Genomic DNA, 22,350 nt, shown 5'->3' with positions numbered 1-22,350 from the left:
GGAACCGGAAGAAGAGTCGGAACCGGAAGAAGAATCGGAACCGAAAGAAGAATCGGAACCGGAAGAAGAAATAGAACCAGTGGGGGAAATAATTAAACGGTTAAGTAGAAGTAAATCCTCAACCAACCGACCAAAGTTAATTATGGTCAATGGTGTTTCCGCCAAGGAAGCAAAGTATTGGGAGGATTACCAATTCTCCGATGAATCAGATCCCGACAAGGATTCCGATGATGTTATAGAAATTACCCCAACAAAATTTAATATGGCAAAAGAGAACAATAAGGGAAAGGGCATAAAAATAAAGAAATTTGATTCCAAACCCGATGAACTTTATATGTATCATCAACACCCGTATTTCTTAAGTTGTGACAATAACCCGGGAACCTCTAAACCACCAGGTTTTTCTAAACCAATGTGGAAAACGACGGCTCGTATTAGGGGAACATCATATATCCCTAGAAACTTGGCAAAATGAACCAAAACCGAAGAAGAAGAAACAAGCGAGTCGGAATAAGATAGTTGTATTCGTATGGTGTAATATATGTAATATAGTGTGCTTATGCTTTATGATATATGTAAAAATTGCTTGTATTAATAAGTATTTTTTTTTTTAATCTAACTCTTGTCTATTTTACAGTATAAAAACACAAAATGGATAGACAACCCAATATTTTAAGAGACCTACCCGGAGACATGATTGATGAAATCTTGTCTAGAGTCGGTCAGAATTCCTCGGCACAACTATTTAAGGCGAGATCAGTTTGTAAGACATTCGAAGAACGTTCCAAGAATGCCTTGGTTTATAAAAGGATTTCGTTCGAAAGATGGGGGATATCACATTGGGAAATCCATAAGTTACGATGTGTTTACTTTGACGCATATATTGCGGGGAACCCAAATGCTATTTTACCTAACGGGTTAAGAAATTATTTTGACTCAATATATCCGAATATAGGACTTCCTGATTTAGAAAAAGCGGCTAACATGCAACATAAAGAAGCATGTTATGCTTACGGGTTAGTAATGTTCGCTTCTCATCAAAGTGAGAACAAGAACATCGGGCTACAACTATTAAACAAAATGTTCCCACAAGTGACGGAGTCGGTAATTGGGGTAAGAAATGAGGTTTTTAGGTTATTACGAGACTGTTGGTCATTACGTAACCTTCATCCTTTTGACGACGTTACAACACATTGTCTTACTATCGGTCACAACGGTTATGTTCCACAAAACCAAGGATGGGAAGTGGTATTAGTAAAACCAGAATGCATGACTTGTTTCTGGACGTATGAATTACGTGTCTTTATTGCCTTTGATGAACGCCTTATTTATTAACTAGAATTATCTTCGCAACTACTTTGTATCAAAGTTTTATGTGCTATATTTCATGCTATATGTAAAATAGCGGTATTGTAAGTTTGCAAGTTATTGTATAAAGGCTTGAATATGATATATTTTTTTTGTTTTATTTTTGTGATTAGTTTTTCATATAGAATTGTAGTAGTTGAAATGGTATGTTAGCTACTAAGTATGAACTTAACGGGTAGGTACTACCCGAATTAAAGAGTATAAAACGCTAATATGAAGAAAGAGCTTTTATAAATAAGTTCATATTACGCTACGAAATACTATTGACTACTCTTGATATTCTATATGATTAACTCGTTTCATTTGACTATTTTGAAGGAAATGGCACCGACTACTCGACACACCTTGAATATGAGCGAAGAGGAATTTCGTGCCTTTCTTACTTCAAACATAGCTGCAGTACAGGCCGCTCTACATACTAACAATAACCTTGGATCTAGCAGTACAGGAAATCATGTAGGATGCACCTACAAAGAATTCACTGCCTGCAAACCTTTGGAATTTGATAGAACCGAAGGACCGATCGGATTGAAACGGTGGACTGAGAAGGTCAAATCGGTGTTTGACATAAGTAAGTGTACTGAAGAGGACAAAGTGAAGTACGCTACGCATACCTTCACAGGTTCTGCGTTAACATGGTGGAATACCTATCTAGAGCAAGTGGGACAAAATGATGCTTACGCACTACCGTGGTCAGCATTCAAGCACTTGATGAACGAGAAGTACCATCCCAGAACCGAGGTCAATAAGCTCAAGACAGAACTTAGAGGGTTACGAACCCAAGGATTTGATATTACCACGTACGAAAGATGATTCACAGAATTATGCCTATTGTGTCCGGGAGCGTTCGAAGATGAGGAAGAGAAGATCGACGCGTTTGTGAAAGGATTACCAGAAAGAATCCAAGAAGATATAAGTTCACACGAGCCCGCCTCCATACAACAGGCATGTAGAATGGCTCACAAACTAGTGAACCAGATTGAAGAAAGAATTAAAGAACAGACTGCTGAAGAGGCCAATATGAAGCAAGTCAAAAGAAAGTGAGAGGAAAACGGTGATAAGAATCACCAATACAACACCAACAGCAATTACAACAATAATCGCAACAACTATCCCAACAATCGCAACATCAATCGCAACTACAACAAATGGCCCAACAACAACAACAACAATAACAACAACAGCAACTACAACAATCATCCCAACAACAATAATAACCGCAACAACAACAACAACAATCAGAAGCAGCTATGCCAAAGGTGTGAAAAGTATCACTCGGGGTTCTGAACCAAATTTTGCAACAAGTGTAAAAGAAATGGTCATAGCGTGGCGAAGTGTGAGGTCTACGGACCAGGGGTTAATAGAACGAAAGGAACAAATGGTGTCGGAACGAGTAACGGCGGAGCAAGTAGTGTCGGAGCAAGTTATGCCAATGTAGTTTGTTATAAATATGGAAAACCGGGCCACATTATTAGAAATTGCCCAAACCAGGAGAACACGAATGGACAAGGCCGCGGAAGAGTTTTCAATATTAATGCGGCAGAGGCACAGGAAGACCCGGAGCTTGTTACGGGTACGTTTCTTATTGACAATAAATCTGCTTACGTTTTATTTGATTCGGGTGCGAATAGAAGCTATATGAGTAGAGATTTTTGTGCTAAATTAAGTTGTCCATTGACGCCTTTGGATAGTAAATTTTTACTCGAATTAGCAAATGGTAAATTAATTTCAGCAGATAATATATGTCGGAATCGAGAAATTAAACTGGTTAGCGAAACATTTAAGATTGACTTGATACCAGTAGAGTTAGGGAGTTTTGATGTGATAATCGGTATGGACTGGTTGAAAGAAGTGAAAGCAGAGATCGTTTGTTACAAAAATGCAATTCGCATTATACGAGAAAAAGGAAAACCCTTAATGGTGTACGGAGAAAAGGGCAACACGAAGCTACATCTTATTAGTAATTTGAAGGCACAAAAACTAATAAGAAAAGGTTGCTATGCTGTTCTAACACACGTCGAGAAAGTACAAACTGAAGAAAAGAGCATCAATGATGTACCCGTCGCAAAAGAATTTCCCGATGTATTTCTGAAAGAATTACCGGGATTACCCCCACATCGATCCGTTGAATTTCAAATAGATCTTGTACCAGGAGCTGCACCAATAGCTCGTGCTCCTTACAGACTCGTACCCAGCGAGATGAAAGAACTGCAAAGCCAATTACAAGAACTTTTAGAGCGTGGTTTCATTCGACCAAGCACATCACCGTGGGGAGCTCCTGTTTTGTTTGTCAAGAAGAAAGATGGTACATTCAGGTTGTGTATCGACTACCGAGAGTTGAACAAACTTACCATCAAGAACCGCTACCCACTACCGAGAATCGACGACTTATTTGATCAACTACAAGGCTCGTCTGTTTATTCAAAGATTGACTTACGTTCCGGGTATCGTCAAATGCGGGTGAAAGAAGATGATATTCCAAAGACTGCTTTCAGAACACGTTACGGTCATTACTAATTTATGGTCATGCCGTTTGGTTTAACTAATGCACCAGCTGTGTTCATGGACCTTATGAACCGAGTGTGTGGACCATACCTTGACAAGTTTGTCATTGTTTTCATTAATGACATACTTATTTACTCAAAGAATGACCAAGAACACGGTGAACATTTGAGAAAGGTGTTAGAAGTATTGAGGAAGGAAGAATTGTACGCTAAATTTTCAAAGTGTGCATTTTGGTTGGAAGAAGTTCAATTCCTCGGTCACATAGTGAACAAAGAAGGTATTAAGGTGGATCCGGCAAAGATAGAAACTGTTGAAAAGTGGGAAACCCCGAAAACTCCGAAATACATACGCCAGTTTTTAGGACTAGCTGGTTACTACAGAAGGTTCATCCAAGACTTTTCCAGAATAGCAAAACCCTTGACTGCATTAACGCATAAAGGGAAGAAATTTGAATGGAAGGATGAACAAGAGAAAGCGTTTCAGTTATTGAAGAAAAAGCTAACTACGGCACCTATATTGTCATTGCCTGAAGGGAATGATGATTTTGTGATTTATTGTAACGCATCAAAGCAAGGTCTCGGTTGTGTATTAATGCAACGAACGAAGGTGATTGCTTATGCGTCTAGACAATTGAAGATTCACGAACAAAATTATACGTCGCATGATTTGGAATTAGGCGCGGTTGTTTTTGCATTAAAGACTTGGAGGCACTACTTATATGGGGTCAAAAGTATTATATATACCGACCACAAAAATCTTCAACACATATTTAATCAGAAACAACTGAATATGAGGCAGCGTAGGTAGATTGAATTGTTGAATGATTACGACTTTGAGATTCGTTACCACCCGGGGAAGGAAAATGTGGTAGCCGACACCTTGAGCAGGAAGGACAGAGAACCCATTTGAGTAAAATCTATGAATATAATGATTCACAATAACCTTACTACTCAAATAAAGGAGGCGCAACAAGGAGTTTTAAAAGAGGGAAATTTAAAGGATGAAATACCCAAAGGATCGGAGAAGCATCTTAATATTCGGGAAGACGGAACCCGGTATAGGGCTGAAAGGATTTGGGTACCAAAATTTGGAGATATGAGAGAAATGGTACTTAGAGACGCTCATAAAACCAGATACTCAATACATCCTGGAACGGGGAAGATGTACAAGGATCTCAAGAAACATTTTTGGTGGTCGGGTATGAAAGCCGATGTTGCTAAATACGTAGGAGAATGTTTGACGTGTTCTAAGGTCAAAGCTAAGCATCAGAAACCATCAGGTCTACTTCAACAACCCGAAATCTCGGAATGGAAATGGGAAAACATTACCATGGATTTCATCACTAAATTGCCAAGGACTGCAAATGGTTTTGATACTATTTGGGTAATAGTTGATCGTCTCACCAAATCAGCACACTTCCTGCCAATAAGAGAAGATGACAAGATGGAGAAGTTAGCACGACTGTATTTGAAGTGTAACGACCCGACCAAATCGTCATTGACGGCGCCGCTACTTAGGTCCCGTTGCGTGGTCATAGTCCCTATATGAGACGCGTTTGACCAAAATTATGTCGCATTCATTTGAAACGTGCATGACTTGCAAAGTTTAGTTTACAAAACCGTTCGACAACAAGTCTAAGTTTACAAAAGTCATAAAGTACAAATGAAATATCTTGCGACATAATTAGTTTAAAATCACAGTTGCTATAAATAGCGTAAGTATGTAAACAATATGTTTGAATCCAAAAGTGCTATCCCTAGCGTATGCATGTATGTATGCTTGACTCCAAGCAAGAAATCAGAGTGTATGCATGTATGCTTGACCCCAAGCAAGTATGAATGTACGCGGAAGCATGTATCAAATTGCCAAGTATGAACCTGAGAAACATATAGAAAACTGTCAATGAAAAACGTTGGTGAAATCATAGGTGTATTAGTAAATGTTATATTTTGAACCACAAGATTTAGTATTTCCATAAATTGATCATCCAAAAGTTGCATTCCAAAAGTTGGTTCGCGAGCACCCAATTATCAAGACTTAACGTTTCCTTCCATAGAACCCCATCACAATAGTGTTAGAACATACACTGTTTCCCGAAAATATATTTCATCCGTAGACGGTAGCGAACCATCCGAAATGAGGGTTTGTCAAACCCGTATGGCCACACAATATAAGTTCTCGCTTACACCCTGCAAGTGTAACTAATGATAATCGAATTGAGGATTTTTGTTCTAACTCGCTGTGGAATGTTTGTTTTCCTTGTACTTGTGTTCAAAGTATAAAAGCAAGTAGTACAAAATGTAACAAAGTATATGTTTCTCAGCCCACAATTTAAAAGTATAAAAAGTTGTTGAAAAGGTGGGACTATGATCTCACCTCGAGTGCACGAGTATAAAAGTACTTCACAAAGTAACGTGTGCATGAAAGTCGCTTAGTCTTGACCTAAACAAGTAAATTGTATCAATTAACCGGTTACGACACAAGGTCGGGTGAAATGTGTTCAATTAGTCCTATGGCTCGTTACGACTCGATTAAATATAGCATGTGAATCAATTTGTCAAGTTTCATACAAGAATCACGTATAAAAGCATGTTAGAACGATTGCATAAAAGTTTGGTTAAGTTTGACTAAAAGTCAAACTTGGTCAAAGTCAACGAAAAAGTCAACACGTTCGGGTCGGGTCCCGAACTATTTTTCTATGCTAGTTATTCATATATAAGCATGTTAAAATAAGTTGCATGTAAATTGGAGGTCTAGAACATGTCAAACATTTTTAGTAAAAAGGGTCAAGGGAAACAGAATCTGGACGCGGCTTATGTCGCGCCGCGGCCAGGCCTGTCGCGCCGCGACAATGGCCGTGGCCTGGTCCCAGGCCTGTTTCACTTGTTCAAGGCTTGGTAAAATTTCAAACAAACGCAAAACTCAAACCGTAAACAATTAGAAAGCGTATCTTATACCGTTGGAAAGCTCTTTTGACAAGGAACACAACTAAACATGTTTCATCAAACAAAAACAACATTTTCCATAACCGATTTCTCGTCAAGTGATCATTTAAAAGCCCATTTTCAAAGTTTCAAGTTCATCAATTGCATTTTAAGTTTCGGGAATCCAATTCACACATATGATATGCCGTTTTGAAAGTAATGAAGCATGTAATACAACCAAGCACTTATCAATAACATTAACAAGCATTCAACGCATCAAAAGTTCGCTTTAAGGCTATCAAACCCTAACCAAAAGTTCACAAAATCAATAATCATGTGTTTGAAGTTTTCTTAATCAACCTACGCATCAAAACGAAGCTAGTGATACTAGTAACACAATTAAAACATGCACTTTAACAATCTAACAACATTAACTCATCCAAAATCAAGGATTAAGCAAACCCATTTCAAGTTCATGCTAGTTACTCCAAAAACAACAAATCGAGCAAACCAAACATATATTCATGTTAGACTTGAGCCATAGACACTAACTAACACCATTTCAAATCAAAAACACGAATTTAGAGAAATCTAGAGTTTTAGAAATGTTACCCAAATGAGATGAAGTTGGTATCAAATTGTAGAGGATGAAGAGAGGATTCCAAATATGTAATTTGTTTTGTTGTAAGCCTCCTAGATCGAATTTAGATGATGAATGATTGAATTGGGTGTTGTGTGTGTGTGTTCTTGCTAGAGAGAAAGAGAGAGAGATGGAGGGATTGAATGGTGGTGATTGGGGTGGACTAGTTGACCTAGTCAACTAGTTTGCCCCGTGTCAATTTTAGTCCCTCGAGTTTAGAAGCGGGTGCGGGATTTAACCGATTGAATAATTTTGAAAACGCAAGTTAACGAGAGATGTTATAATTAAATAACGAGAATATTATAAACGTTAGTCAACGGAAATTGGGAATTTAAATAGCGAAAGATATTATTAAAAAAAAAAGACGGTGTTAAAAATAAATTTAACGGAAAAACGCGGGATGTTACATTATCCACAACTCAAAAGAAATTTCGTCCCGAAATTTAGTTGGAAGTAGTAGTTGTTGAATCTTCCTCGAGATCTTGCATTGCCAATTCTACGAGTGAGGGAGAAGTACGTCCTAGGGTATTTCAACGAACTTCGACGGTCGGGATTTTTACGTTGGATTGAAGTTTGGTTTCACGATTCATGGTTTCAACCGGTCCTCCTAGGAATGAAGTTTATCGTCGATAGTAAGCTCATCAAAGAAGATAACAAGTTCTTGTTTCGCAAAACACGTCTTTAAGTTGATTCATCGAATGTAGGATAAACGGAGACTCAAAATGAGTCGGAAAATCTAAACGGCTAGCAACGGGTCCAAAACGCCCCAAGATTTCAAAAAGGGTCGAAATATAGCGGATTTAGCTTCCTACGTTCCCCGAAACGGATTGCACCTTTCCAAGGTGCGACTCTTAACGTGATGCGGTTTCCCACGTGGAATTTGAAATGTTTACGTCTAAATCGGCGTAGCTCATTTGGCGACAACGAGTCGTGTTGGGTCTTCCTTGGATATGGATAAGTTTTCTCGGTCGCTCATGAATAACCTCGGCCCCGGTGAATTGATCATCGTTTACTTTGTTCGACAAAAGAGAATGACGTTTCCAGTCATATGTGGTTTCAAAAGGTGTGACGTTAAGAATCGAATGAAAATCATTGTAGTATGAGGATTCGGTTAAGGAAAATACTTTTCTCATGTAAATTTGAAGTTGGTAATACAAATTCGTATTATGGTTTTCAAGACTTAAATCGTATGTTTGTTCGGTCCGTCGGGTTGTCGATGGTACGCGGTACTCATGTCTAAACGCGGTCCCGAGGCTTTTTGTAAGGCACTCCAAAATCTAGAAGTGAAACGAGGATCTCGATCCGAAACGGGGTATATTTCCCTAAGGCATATTGAAAAGTTTGCTAGGAATTGAAAACGTTAGCTAGGACAAGTTTCTCAAGAAAATTCGCGTCGCGGAAGATTTATCGGTTTCCAAAAACGTTCGTCGGGGCAAGTTCTCCTCGGTTTCTGAAAGAAAAACGTTCGTCGAAACTATTCACCCTCGAGGTGAATACTAGTATAGCGTGGAGAGTCTCTCTCCATTGGGAATTTAGAATAAGGACCTCCTGAACCGGAAGTACGAGGGTGATGCAAAAGAAGTTTCCGCCCCGATGTGAGCATAACGAGTAAGTTGTAGTTAGTCAATAAGACTGTGCGAGGACGAGCTAGTATACCCGTGTGACATACGGTTGTAATCGAATGGAATCGGCAATTCATTCGGAAGCATAACTATAATTTGACAATAATTGAAGGTGTGTCCCCGGTATGGTTGTTATAAATATTCTCGGAGTTTTCGGATGTCCAAACCTGAAAAGATGAAGTCATGTACATGGCACATGGTGGTGTTTAGGTTGATCGAGTCTAACCACCATCACGCGTCACTAGAACTTTGATATGTCTTACCGTAATATAACCACGTTGATCGAGTGTCGTTATATTACGCTAACTCATACTTCCATTCCCACATCACTCTATAGATTCAAGTTTGTGTAATCGTGAAAATCTAAAATGAACAAAATGTAACGACGTCTCAAACATGATTCGTATTGAATCGAAAGAATTGGTGCAACTCTGAAGATGCGTTCCCCGAGGGAAGTGTATAGTTGGTTGTTCACGTCAATGTGGTTCGAGTCAGACAATATTGTATTTAGGTATGAAAAGAGTAACGAGTCATGATAACAAGTAATACGCAACCGTAGCGATAAATGGTGATGACGATACTCATCTAGAGTAGTGACAGTGACTTTACAACATTCATGGATAGTAAGATGAGACGGGGGAAATAACAACCAAGGAGTCAGAGTTCCCGAACGAGTGTGACTAATGAAGTCGTCGTCATCCATACGTGTATGAATCAGGAATTTACGTGTGTTACCAAAAAGTGGCGGAATACGAGTTCGTATGATGAAGGTTGGGTACCATTAAAAAGTTTGCCTAAGAATGATTCAAGTATAATGCACAAGTAGTCAAGTAAGTGCTATCTATAGCAAATGTATGTCAGAATGCAAACGCTAACTATCCGGTTGTAGTCTAGACTCACTAATGCGTCCTAACGACTCTGTTAGACACACTAATGCACGTCCTAGTTCCCTACAACCAACGCTCTGATACCACTTGTAATCACGTATAAAAGCATGTTAGAACGATTGCATAAAAGTTTGGTTAAGTTTGACTAAAAGTCAAACTTGGTCAAAGTCAACGAAAAAGTCAACACGTTCGGGTCGGGTCCCGAACTATTTTTCTATGCTAGTTATTCATATATAAGCATGTTAAAATAAGTTGCATGTAAATTGGAGGTCTAGAACATGTCAAACATTTTTAGTAAAAAGGGTCAAGGGAAACAGAATCTGGACGCGGCTTATGTCGCGCCGCGGCCAGGCCTGTCGCGCCGCGACAATGGCCGTGGCCTGGTCCCAGGCCTGTTTCACTTGTTCAAGGCTTGGTAAAATTTCAAACAAACGCAAAACTCAAACCGTAAACAATTAGAAAGCGTATCTTATACCGTTGGAAAGCTCTTTTGACAAGGAACACAACTAAACATGTTTCATCAAACAAAAACAACATTTTCCATAACCGATTTCTCGTCAAGTGATCATTTAAAAGTCCATTTTCAAAGTTTCAAGTTCATCAATTGCATTTTAAGTTTCGGAAATCCAATTCACACATATGATATGCCGTTTTGAAGGTAATGAAGCATGTAATACAACCAAGCACTTATCAATAACATTAACAAGCATTCAACGCATCAAAAGTTCGCTTTAAGGCTATCAAACCCTAACCAAAAGTTCACAAAATCAATAATCATGTGTTTAAAGTTTTCTTAATCAACCTACGCATCAAAACGAAGCTAGTGATACTAGTAACACAATTAAAACATGCACTTTAACAATCTAACAACATTAACTCATCCAAAATCAAGGATTAAGCAAACCCATTTCAAGTTCATGCTAGTTACTCCAAAAACAACAAATCGAGCAAACCAAACATATATTCATGTTAGACTTGAGCCATAGACACTAACTAACACCATTTCAAATCAAAAACACGAATTTAGAGAAATCTAGAGTTTTAGAAATGTTACCCAAACGAGATGAAGTTGGTATCAAATTGTAGAGGATGAAGAGAGGATTCCAAATATGTAATTTGTTTTGTTGTAAGCCTCCTAGATCGAATTTAGATGATGAATGATTGAATTGGGTGTTGTGTGTGTGTGTTCTTGCTAGAGAGAAAGAGAGAGAGATGGAGGGATTGAATGGTGGTGATTGGGGTGGACTAGTTGACCTAGTCAACTAGTTTGCCCCGTGTCAATTTTAGTCCCTCGAGTTTAGAAGCGGGTGCGGGATTTAACCGATCGAATAATTTTGAAAACGCAAGTTAACGAGAGATGTTATAATTAAATAACGAGAATATTATAAACGTTAGTCAACGGAAATTGGGAATTTAAATAGCGAAAGATATTATTAAAAAAAAAAGACGGTGTTAAAAATAAATTTAACGGAAAAACGCGGGATGTTACATTATCCACAACTCAAAAGAAATTTCGTCCCGAAATTTAGTTGGAAGTAGTAGTTGTTGAATCTTCCTCGAGATCTTGCATTGCCAATTCTACGAGTGAGGGAGAAGTACGTCCTAGGGTATTTCAACGAACTTCGACGGTCGGGATTTTTACGTTGGATTGAAGTTTGGTTTCACGATTCATGGTTTCAACCGGTCCTCCTAGGAATGAAGTTTATCGTCGATAGTAAGCTCATCAAAGAAGATAACAAGTTCTTGTTTCGCAAAACACGTCTTTAAGTTGATTCATCGAATGTAGGATAAACGGAGACTCAAAATGAGTCGGAAAATCTAAACGGCTAGCAACGGGTCCAAAACGCCCCAAGATTTCAAAAAGGGTCGAAATATAGCGGATTTAGCTTCCTACGTTCCCCGAAACGGATTGCACCTTTCCAAGGTGCGACTCTTAACGTGATGCGGTTTCCCACGTGGAATTTGAAATGTTTACGTCTAAATCGGCGTAGCTCATTTGGCGACAACGAGTCGTGTTGGGTCTTCCTTGGATATGGATAAGTTTTCTCGGTCGCTCATGAATAACCTCGGCCCCGGTGAATTGATCATCGTTTACTTTGTTCGACAAAAGAGAATGACGTTTCCAGTCATATGTGGTTTCAAAAGGTGTGACGTTAAGAATCGAATGAAAATCATTGTAGTATGAGGATTCGGTTAAGGAAAATACTTTTCTCATGTAAATTTGAAGTTGGTAATACAAATTCGTATTATGGTTTTCAAGACTTAAATCGTATGTTTGTTCGGTCCGTCGGGTTGTCGATGGTACGCGGTACTCATGTCTAAACGCGGTCCCGAGGCTTTTTGTAAGGCACTCCAAAATCTAGAAGTGAAACGAGGATCTCGATCCGAAACGGGGTATATTTCCCTAAGGCATATTGAAAAGTTTGCTAGGAATTGAAAACGTTAGCTAGGACAAGTTTCTCAAGAAAATTCGCGTCGCGGAAGATTTATCGGTTTCCAAAAACGTTCGTCGGGGCAAGTTCTCCTCGGTTTCTGAAAGAAAAACGTTCGTCGAAACTATTCACCCTCGAGGTGAATACTAGTATAGCGTGGAGAGTCTCTCTCCATTGGGAATTTAGAATAAGGACCTCCTGAACCGGAAGTACGAGGGTGATGCAAAAGAAGTTTCCGCCCCGATGTGAGCATAACGAGTAAGTTGTAGTTAGTCAATAAGACTGTGCGAGGACGAGCTAGTATACCCGTTAGTCAACGGAAATTGAGAATTTAAATAGCGAAAGATATTATTAAAAAAAAAAAGACGGTGTTAAAAATAAATTTAACGGAAAAACGCGGGATGTTACATGAAGGAAGTCGTCTCCAGACATGGAATACCAATCTCTATTATCTCTGATAGGGATGGCAGATTTATTTCAAGATTCTGGCAAACATTACAGCAAGCATTAGGAACTCGTCTAGACATGAGTACTGCCTATCATCCACAAACTGATGGGCAGAGCGAAAGGATGATACAAACGCTTGAAGACATGCTACGAGCATGTGTTATTGATTTCGGAAACAGTTGGGATCGACATCTACCGTTAGCAGAATTTTCCTACAACAACAGCTACCATTCAAGCATTGAGATGGCGCCGTTTGAAGCACTTTATGGTAGAAAGTGCATGTCTCCAATTTGTTGGAGTGAAGTGGGGGATAGACAGATTACGGGTCCGGAGATAATACAAGAAACTACCGAGAAGATCATCCAAATTCAACAACGGTTGAAAACCGCCCAAAGTCGACAAAAGAGCTACGCTGACATTAAAAGAAAAGATATAGAATTTGAAATTAGAGAGATGGTCATGCTTAAAGTTGCACCTTGGAAAGGCGTTGTTCGATTTGGTAAACGAGGGAAATTAAATCCAAGGTATATCGGACCATTCAAGATTATTGATCATGTCGGACCAGTAGCTTACCGACTTGAGTTACCTCAACAACTCGTGGCTGTACATAACACTTTCTACGTCTCGAATTTGAAGAAATGTTTTACTAAAGAAGATCTCACTATTCCGTTAGATGAAATCCAAATCAACGAAAAACTTCAATTCTTCGAAGAACCCGTCGAAATAATGGATCGTGAGGTTAAAAGACTTAAGCAAAACAAGATACCAATTATTAAGGTTCGATGGAATGCTCGTAGAGGACCCAAGTTCACCTGGGAACGAGAAGATCAGATGAAGAAGAAATACCCGCATTTATTTCCAGAAGATACGTCAACACCTCCAACTGCTTAAAATTTCGGGACGAAATTTATTTAACTGGTAGGTACTGTAGTGACCCGAACTTTTCCATGTTTATATATATATTAAATGAAATTATTATTTACATGATTAAGTGTTTCCAACATGTTAAGCAATCAAACTTGTTAAGACTTGATTAATTGAAATAGGTTTCATATAGACAATTGACCACCCAAGTTGATCGGTGATTCACGAACGTTAAAACTTGTAAAAACTATATGATGACATATATATGGTTATATATATATTTAACATGATATTATGATAAGTAAACATATCATTAAGTATATTAATAATGAACTACATATGTAAAAACAAGACTACTAACTTAATGATTTTGAAACGAGACATATATGTAACGATTATCGTTGTAACGACATTTAATGTATATATATCATATTAAGAGATATTCGTACATCATAATATCATGATAATATAATAATTTAAAATCTCATTTGATATTATAAACATTGGGTTAACAACATTTAACAAGATCGTTAACCTAAAGGTTTCAAAACAACACTTACATGTAACGACTAACGATGACTTAACGACTCAGTTAAAATGTATATACATGTAGTGTTTTAATATGTATTCATACACTTTTGAAAGAATTCAAGACACTTATCAAAATACTTCTACTTAACAAAAATGCTTACAATTACATCCTCGTTCAGTTTCATCAACAAATCTACTCGTATGCACCCGTATTCGTACTCGTACAATACACAGCTTTTAGATGTATGTACTATTGGTATATACACTCCAATGATCAGCTCTTAGCAGCCCATGTGAGTGACCTAACACATGTGGGAACCATCATTTGGCAACTAGCATGAAATATCTCATAAAATTACAAAAATATGAGTAATCATTCATGACTTATTTACATGAAAACAAAATTACATATCCTTTATATCTAATCCATACACCAACGACCAAAAACACCTGCAAATACTTTCATTCTTCAATTTTCTTCATTTAATTGATCTCTCTCAAGTTCTATCTTCAAGTTCTAAGTGTTCTTCATAAATTCCAAAAGTTCTAGTCTCATAAAATCAAGAATACTTCCAAGATTGCAAGTTTACTTCCAAGTTTTCTAAATTCATTCCAAGTAATCATCCAAGATCAAGAAACCTTTGTTACTTACAGTGGGTTATCTTTCTAATACAAGGTAATAATCATATTCAAATTTTAATTCAATTTCTATAACTATAACAATCTTATTTCGAGTGGAAATCTTACTTGAAATTGTTTTCGTGTCATGATTCTGCTTCAAGAACTTTCAAGCCATCCAAGGATCCTTTGAAGCTAGATCCATTTTTCTCATTTCCAGTAGGTTTATCCAAGGAACTTGAGGTAGTAATGATGTTCATAACATCATTCGATTCATACATAAAAAGCTGTCTTATTCAACGTTATAAACTTGTAATCACTAGAACATAGTTTAGTTAATTCTAAACTTGTTCGCAAATAAAGTAAATCCTTCTAACTATACTTTTAAAATCAACTAAACACATGTTCTATATCTATATGATATGCTAACTTAATGATTTAAAACCCGGAAACACGATAAACACCATAAAACTGGATATACGCCGTCGTAGTAAAACCGGGGGCTGTTTTGGTTGGGATAATTAAAAGCTAAGAAGAACTTTGATTTAAAAGCTATACTTCTGGAAAAATGATTTTTCTTATGAACATGAAACTATATCCAAAAATCATGGTTAAACTCAAAGTGAAACTATGTTTTTCAAAATGGTCATCAAGATGTCGTTCTTTCGACGGAAATGACTACCTCTTTCAAAAACGACTTGTAACTTGTATTTCCGACTATAAACTTATACTTTTTATATTTATATTCATAAAGTTAAGTTCAATACGAAACCGTGGCCACTGGAATCACTCAAAACGGATTAGAAACGAAGAAATGGCGAGTAAAACAAGATTGATAAAAACTACTCATTTTACCTACGTGAAAGTTAGTAATAAATCTATTCCAACCATAACCTAATCAACTTATATTGTATATTATGTAATCTTGAGATACCATAGACACGTATACAATGTTTCGACCTATCATGTCGACCCATCTATATATATATTGCGGAACAACCATAGACACTCTATATGTGAATGTTGGAGTTAGCTATACAGGGTTGAGGTTGATTTCAAAATATATATATAGTTTGAGTTGTGATCAATACTGAGATACGTATACACTGGGTCGTGGATTGATTCAAGATAATATTTATCGATTTATTTCTGTACATCTAACTGTGGACAACTAGTTGTAGATTACTAACAAGGACAGCTGACTTAATAAACTTAAAACATCAAAATGTATTAAAAGTATTGTAAATATATTTTGAACATACTTTGATATATATGTATATATTGTTATAGGTTCGTGAATCAACCAGTGGCCAAGTCTTACTTTCCGACGAAGTAAAAATATGTGAAAGTGAGTTATAGTCCCACTTTTAAAATCTAATATTTTTGGAATGAGAATACATGCAGGTTTTATAAATGATTTACAAAATAGACACAAGTACGTGAAACTACATTCTATGGTTGAATTATCGAAATCGAATATGCCCCTTTTTATTAAGTCTAGTAATCTAAGAATTAGGGAACAGACACCCTAATTGACGCGAATCCTAAAGATATATCTATTGGGCCTAACAGACCCCATCCAAAGTACCGGATGCTTTAGTACTTCGAAATTTATATCATATCCGAAGGGTGTCCCGGAATGATGGGGATATTCTTATATATGCATCTTGTTAATGTCGGTTACCAGGTGTTCACCATATGAATGATTTTTATCTCTATGTATGGGATGTGTATTGAAATATGAAATCTTGTGGTCTATTGTTACGATTTGATATATATAGGTTAAACCTATAACTCACCAACATTTTTGTTGACGTTTAAAGCATGTTTATTCTCAGGTGAATACTAAGAGCTTTCGCTGTTGCATACTAAAATAAGGACAAGATTTGGAGTCCATGTTTGTATGATATTGTGTAAAAACTGCATTCAAGAAACTGATTTCGATGTAACATATTTATATTGTAACCCATTATGTAATGGTCGTGTGTAAACAGGATATTTTAGATTATCATTATTTGATAATCTACGTAAAGCTTTTTAAACATTTATTCATGAAATAAAGGTTATGGTTTGTTTTAAAAATGAATGCAGTCTTTGAAAAAAACGTCTCATATAGAGGTCAAAACCTCGCAACGAAATCAATTAATATGGAACGTTTTTAATCAATAAGAACGGGACATTTCATTTATGAAAGATGATTTCGTACACGAGAAAGGTGTACTGTATTTAAAAGATATCGCATGTACATTACAGGTGAGTATAGGATTCGAGCCCATTTGTACCATGCAGCATTTAAATCTTGTGGTCTGTCAAAATGATGAATTTTATTATTTTATGATAAACCTATGAACTCACCAACCTTTTGGTTGACACTTGAAAGCATGTTTATTCTCAGGTATGAAAGAAATTTTCCGATGTGCATTAGCTCATATTAGAGACATTACTTGGAGTCATTCATGACATATTTCAAAAGACGTTGCATTCGAGTCGTCGAGTTAATCAAGATTATTATTAAGTCAATTATAGATGGATATATTATGAAATGGTATGCATGTCGTCAACTTTCGATGTAAATGAAAGTTTATCTTTTAAAAACGGATGCAATGTTTGTAAAATGTATCATATAGAGGTCAAGTACCTCGCAATGAAATCAACTATTGTGAATCGTTTATAATGTATATGAACGGGTCCTTTCAACAAGGTTGAAGGTATGATTCTTAGGCCATATTTGAGGTATGAATTCTCGCGCCAAGTTGTGATAATGTATCATTTGGTGACGTTAACGTTTGTAGTCATGCTTGTTTATTTCGTTGATATTTTATTTAGGTGGCAGATTTGGTTTTTGTATCTCCTTGTAGCATTGGGTGTCAGGTTTGATCATTTGTGTTTGATTGTGACGTGTTAGTTAGGCTCCGTTTTGTTCTCATGTATTCCTTTCCGGCTCGACTCGCGGTTAGATAGACGTTTTATCTGTTGTTTAGGATGTTAGGTTGCGCTTTTCTGATCGCAAGCCTTGTGCGGTTTAATGGTGTTTTTTTGATAGAATTTTTCAATTTTTGATGAAAATGCCTTAGTTATATATGTTATTTGTTTTTTCAAAACAACAACAACATCAACAATACCAAATTCCACGAATGTAAGGTATGAGTGAGGTGAAGTATAGACAATCATTCATCGAACCGTAGATTTGAAGGAAATCACTACTCCACTCACGGGTATAGAACCTGCGACTAGATAAGATCGTCCATTCCTCTACTCGAGAGCCAAGAGATTGCTTCTTAAAGGACCTCCGTATTTATTTTTCCAAAAAAATAAAAATAATATAAAATCAAGAAAATGAACTAAGATGCAAATCTCAAAATTACAAGGGGCACATATGGTATAAAAAATGCAGTCTTCAAACTTGCCAAATATTCTCTTTCCAATTTCAACTCACTTTCCCAAAACAAATAACTCCTATAAGCAAGAAAATTGGAAGTTTGAAAAATAAAAATTAAAGATACGGTGGGACCCAGCAATAAAACCAACCAATGGTATAAAAAAAGAAAAAGAGTCATGCAGGATATAGAGTCTCCAAAATTTGCATGCAAACTTGCCGTTTCCATATCTCTTCGCCATTTGTGGAAAACACCTCTTTATCTTCCCCCCACTCTCTCCATATTCAGCAACTTACCCCATTCACCCAACATCAGGGTTTTACAAGGTTTTTATTTTTCTTTTTTTTCTTTTTTCTTTCTTTAATTACACATATATGAAAAAGCAGATTTTTTTCGGCCGAAAATATCAAGATCTGTAATGGGTTATGTTTGTTGCTCAGTTTGGGATTCTGGGTTTTAGTTCGTTTTTCGATTTAATTATTTAATTATTTATATATTTGGGGATTTTGACAAAAGGAGAGATTTTTAGGGTTAAAACAATTTTTTTTTCGCGGGTCTTGTTTTTGTTACTCAATTTCGGATTTTGGGGCTTAATCTTTTTGTGATTTAATTAATTGAAGATGGGTAGAGGAAAGATTGAAATCAAGAAAATTGAGAATGTAAGTACAAGACAAGTTACTTTTTCAAAGAGGCGTTCTGGGCTGATAAAGAAAGCTCATGAGCTTTCTGTGCTTTGTGATGCTGAAGTTGGGATTATTGTGTTTTCAAATACTGGGCGTCTTTATGAGTTCTGCAGTTCTAGGTATAATTCCAACACTAATGCATGCGTTTTTTACTTTGTGCTTTGTCGTTTTGAAGTTGTTCTTCTGATTTATGTGGTTTTAATGTATCCAATTTGGGGGGAAAATTGAATTAAGTTTTTCGGCATATTTTGGGGGTTTTGTTTGTTGACTGGATCTGTTCTATTTGAATGTGGTTTAGGTTATTGATTCATCAATTGAGTGTATGTACATTGCTGCATTGACCTTTAGTTTAATCGGTCACAAAATCCATTGAAATTGGAGTGCATTCATATACATTGTAGCTGGTAAATAAGATCCCTTAAAGTAAGGGTATATGGAATGGAATTAGGGATGACATCGGGTCATGGGCCGGGTGTACGTAATCCTAGACCCAAATCCATTTGAAAAAACTCGTCCAAACCCGGACTCATACCCAATGGTCCCCATTTACAAACTTAGCGGGTAAACGGGTTATCTTCCGGGTCCCCATTTACTTACTAACCTAACATGTAACATAAATATACATTATTGATTATACTATATGTGATATGTATATATATACTTTTGAAATTTGAACGGGTCGGGTATATGGTTTTGGTTTTTTTTATTTTTTTTTTATTTTTGGTATACGGGCTGGGTATTTGGCTTTGAACCTAAGACCATCCCCAGACCCGAACCCGCTTAAAAATCTAAAACCATCCCATACCCGGTCCTAGACCCATCCCAAACTCGGCCCAAAAATATCGGGTTTCTGGTTTTCTCCCATCGGGTAAGGGTATTTTTGCAGTGAGTGCATTGTGTATTTGTTTGACTTTTTATGTTAGTTATATTTGGCATATTTTGTGTAGTTTTGATGTTTGCTTGTAAATTATTAACATGTAAACAAATTTTTTTTTCTTTTCTAATCTAAGCAGTCACCTTATAATGTCGTTTGTGAAGATTATCATGTTCTATGGTTTTGAAATATAAGTTTAAAACTACTTGGGTCTACGCCTGAAATTGTTCTTTCTTTATGATTAACACTAGAATTTGATTTTAACTTTTTGGTCAATTAAAGTGATTTTAGCTAAAGAGGTCAAATTTCTCATGGTATATCATCATCAAGATGACAGGACAGTCACTCATATTTCGTGTATTGTTTGGTGCATTCCTATTTTAAGTCACTAGATGGTATATTTTGGTGCATCTTTAGCTGAGGGACATATATTTACTCTTGTTTTAGTATGTATATATTTTAGACTATAGTGACCCTTATGCTTAAAAAATTAAAATTAAAATTAAAATTTAAATCTAAACTTCAAAATTGTCAAATACCTGTTATCGATTTCTTGAAGTTTTTATATCAGTTGTTACCCCACAAAAGAGTAGCAATTGACTTCATACGTGATAAATTTCTATCTTTTTTTTGTGTGTTTAATGTAGCATGAGTGGAATAATTGACCGCTACAACAGAGCGAATGAGCCATCCACATCACTAATACAGGCTGAGATGGTATGCAATATATTGCTTCTTACTCTTTTTTCTCTAGTTGCAGTTAATGGTAGAATCAGATTTTTTTAAGTAGTTGCAGTTAATGGTAGAATCAGATTTTTTTTAAATTGTATTGTATTTTCATTATATATATATAAACAATTGTTGATTACATGTATAACTTTATTTATTCATAGAGGCAAGAACAAGCAGAGCTAGAACTTCTGAGAAATGAAGTGAGAAGACTCAAACATGAAAATGCGTATGTACTTTTATTGTTCTTGAATTTACTTATATTGGGTTAATCAGATTTAGTACATGTTGAACCAAATATTAGCAACTAAGAATATTTCTTATCATTAATTTTTAATGGTGCCTACGGCTTAATGCTATGTTAATTGTGTAGGAGGTTAATGGGTAATAATCTTGGTGGCGCGAGCGTGCAGGAACTTCATCAGTTACAGCAACAGCTCACTGATGGTTTAATGTCTGTCAAAGAAAAAAAGGTTCTAATTTTTTTCTATATCTACAACACAAATCCTATACGAATGTTTGGCATTTTATCAATTTTTTGTTTATTGATAACATAAATAAATGTTTTTTTTTATCAGGATGCTTTGCTGTTTGAGGAGATCGATCGTTCAAATCGTAAGGTAAAATCGTTAATCTTGAAAAAGGAAAGTAAAAGTTATGTTAGTGTTTGTTGATTCTTCATACATTTTACTAATTACTGTTGTTTTTGTTGCTAGGAGCGAGAGCTTGATTATGAAAATGACATTCTTCGAGGAGAAGTAATCTTGCTAATTAATCCCGTTACAATATCGGATTATGGTGATGTTCTTTTGATTATGTAATATTAATTATTATAAATGTCGATCATGTGTTGCAGATTAAAAAGTTAAGGCAACTTTTGCCGTTTGCTCAGCAACCTACACAATCAGGTTTCATAGAATTTACTCCTGCTACGGTGCCAACTACAAGTGATGCTGGCCATTCTAAACATGACCAAGTCAGCCCAGATACCGTCTGTTATTATGGATCCGATAACACCGATTCAGAAACAGCACTTCAGTTGAGGTATGAATCCTATTTGTGTGATTGGGTCGGGTGATTAATGGGTCAAAACAGGTTCATGACAAAACTGGTTAGTTCTGTATTTGCTACGTGGGGTTGACCCAAAAACGTTTCTCCAGAAGTTTCTAATTTCTTCTACAGATAACTGGACCCATTTAGCATCTTGACTTTTAAGATATTTCTTGACCCGTTTGACTTTTAGAAGTATGCAGCTCAGGCCAGTGGGTATAAAATAGTTTGTGTCTACATTTTATAGATTATTGCTGTCAAATATCTTTTACTAACTGCGTTTTTTGAATAATGTTATTGGCTTTGAATGTCCAGGCTAGAATGCGGGGACCACTCGAAAAAGGATGCCGTGTTGCCAAAGAGGGAAAATATATCGAGTAGTTGTGCGAGTGACGAGATGGATCAATCATCATGAAATCTTACTTGGAGATCATTCGATTAACTTTGGAAGTTTTGTTAATTATGGTTATCATAACTCTTTTCGTTCTAACATTCATTTGAAAACATTGTCGTTCTTCTTTTAGCAGATTTTTATCAACAATATTAGTCACATTGAGGTTTTCGACAAAAAGACACTTCAAAATGTGATCCTCAATATTGGAAATGAATTATCGTACAACATTATATCTGCAATATATGCTCTTTTTTTAGGAACTATTAATTAAAGTTCTGTTTTTGTTTAGCTAGTGAATTACAATATGTCTTTGTTTGGGAAAAGATAGTGAGACCAAACGAATTGGATAATAAAACAAGAAGCCTAATACGGCTTGTTTATTTATTATCACGCAAAATCACAAAT

The 22,350-nt window shown here is 36.4% G+C and overlaps 1 protein-coding gene across 1 annotated transcript; it reads left to right on the top strand.

Moving 5' to 3' along the window:
- Window positions 1–18,835: 18,835 nt before the first annotated feature.
- LOC139841806 (MADS-box transcription factor 23-like) lies at window positions 18,836–21,966 on the top strand. The gene is made up of 8 exons (XM_071832005.1): window positions 18,836–19,017; window positions 20,420–20,489; window positions 20,666–20,730; window positions 20,875–20,974; window positions 21,080–21,121; window positions 21,218–21,259; window positions 21,358–21,545; window positions 21,867–21,966. The coding sequence occupies exons 1-8, from the start codon at window positions 18,836–18,838 to the stop codon at window positions 21,964–21,966; spliced, it is 789 nt and encodes a 262-aa protein (XP_071688106.1).
- Window positions 21,967–22,350: the final 384 nt, after the last annotated feature.

Source organism: Rutidosis leptorrhynchoides, chromosome 4, assembly GCF_046630445.1.
Source record: "Rutidosis leptorrhynchoides isolate AG116_Rl617_1_P2 chromosome 4, CSIRO_AGI_Rlap_v1, whole genome shotgun sequence".
In the NCBI taxonomy this organism is placed as follows: Eukaryota; Viridiplantae; Streptophyta; class Magnoliopsida; order Asterales; family Asteraceae; genus Rutidosis; species Rutidosis leptorrhynchoides.
The sequence above is the reverse complement of the archived record's forward strand: the minus strand, read 5'-3'. Positions and strand labels throughout refer to the sequence as shown.

Bases quoted from the DNA above. Each gene is read 5' to 3' on its own strand.
- LOC139841806 (XM_071832005.1), top strand. From the start codon at position 18,836: ATGGGTAGAGGAAAGATTGAAATCAAGAAAATTGAGAATGTAAGTACA. The intron at 21,122-21,217 runs GTAAAATCGTTA...TTTTGTTGCTAG, and splicing joins TCGATCGTTCAAATCGTAAG to GAGCGAGAGCTTGATTATGA. The intron at 21,260-21,357 runs GTAATCTTGCTA...CATGTGTTGCAG, and splicing joins ATGACATTCTTCGAGGAGAA to ATTAAAAAGTTAAGGCAACT.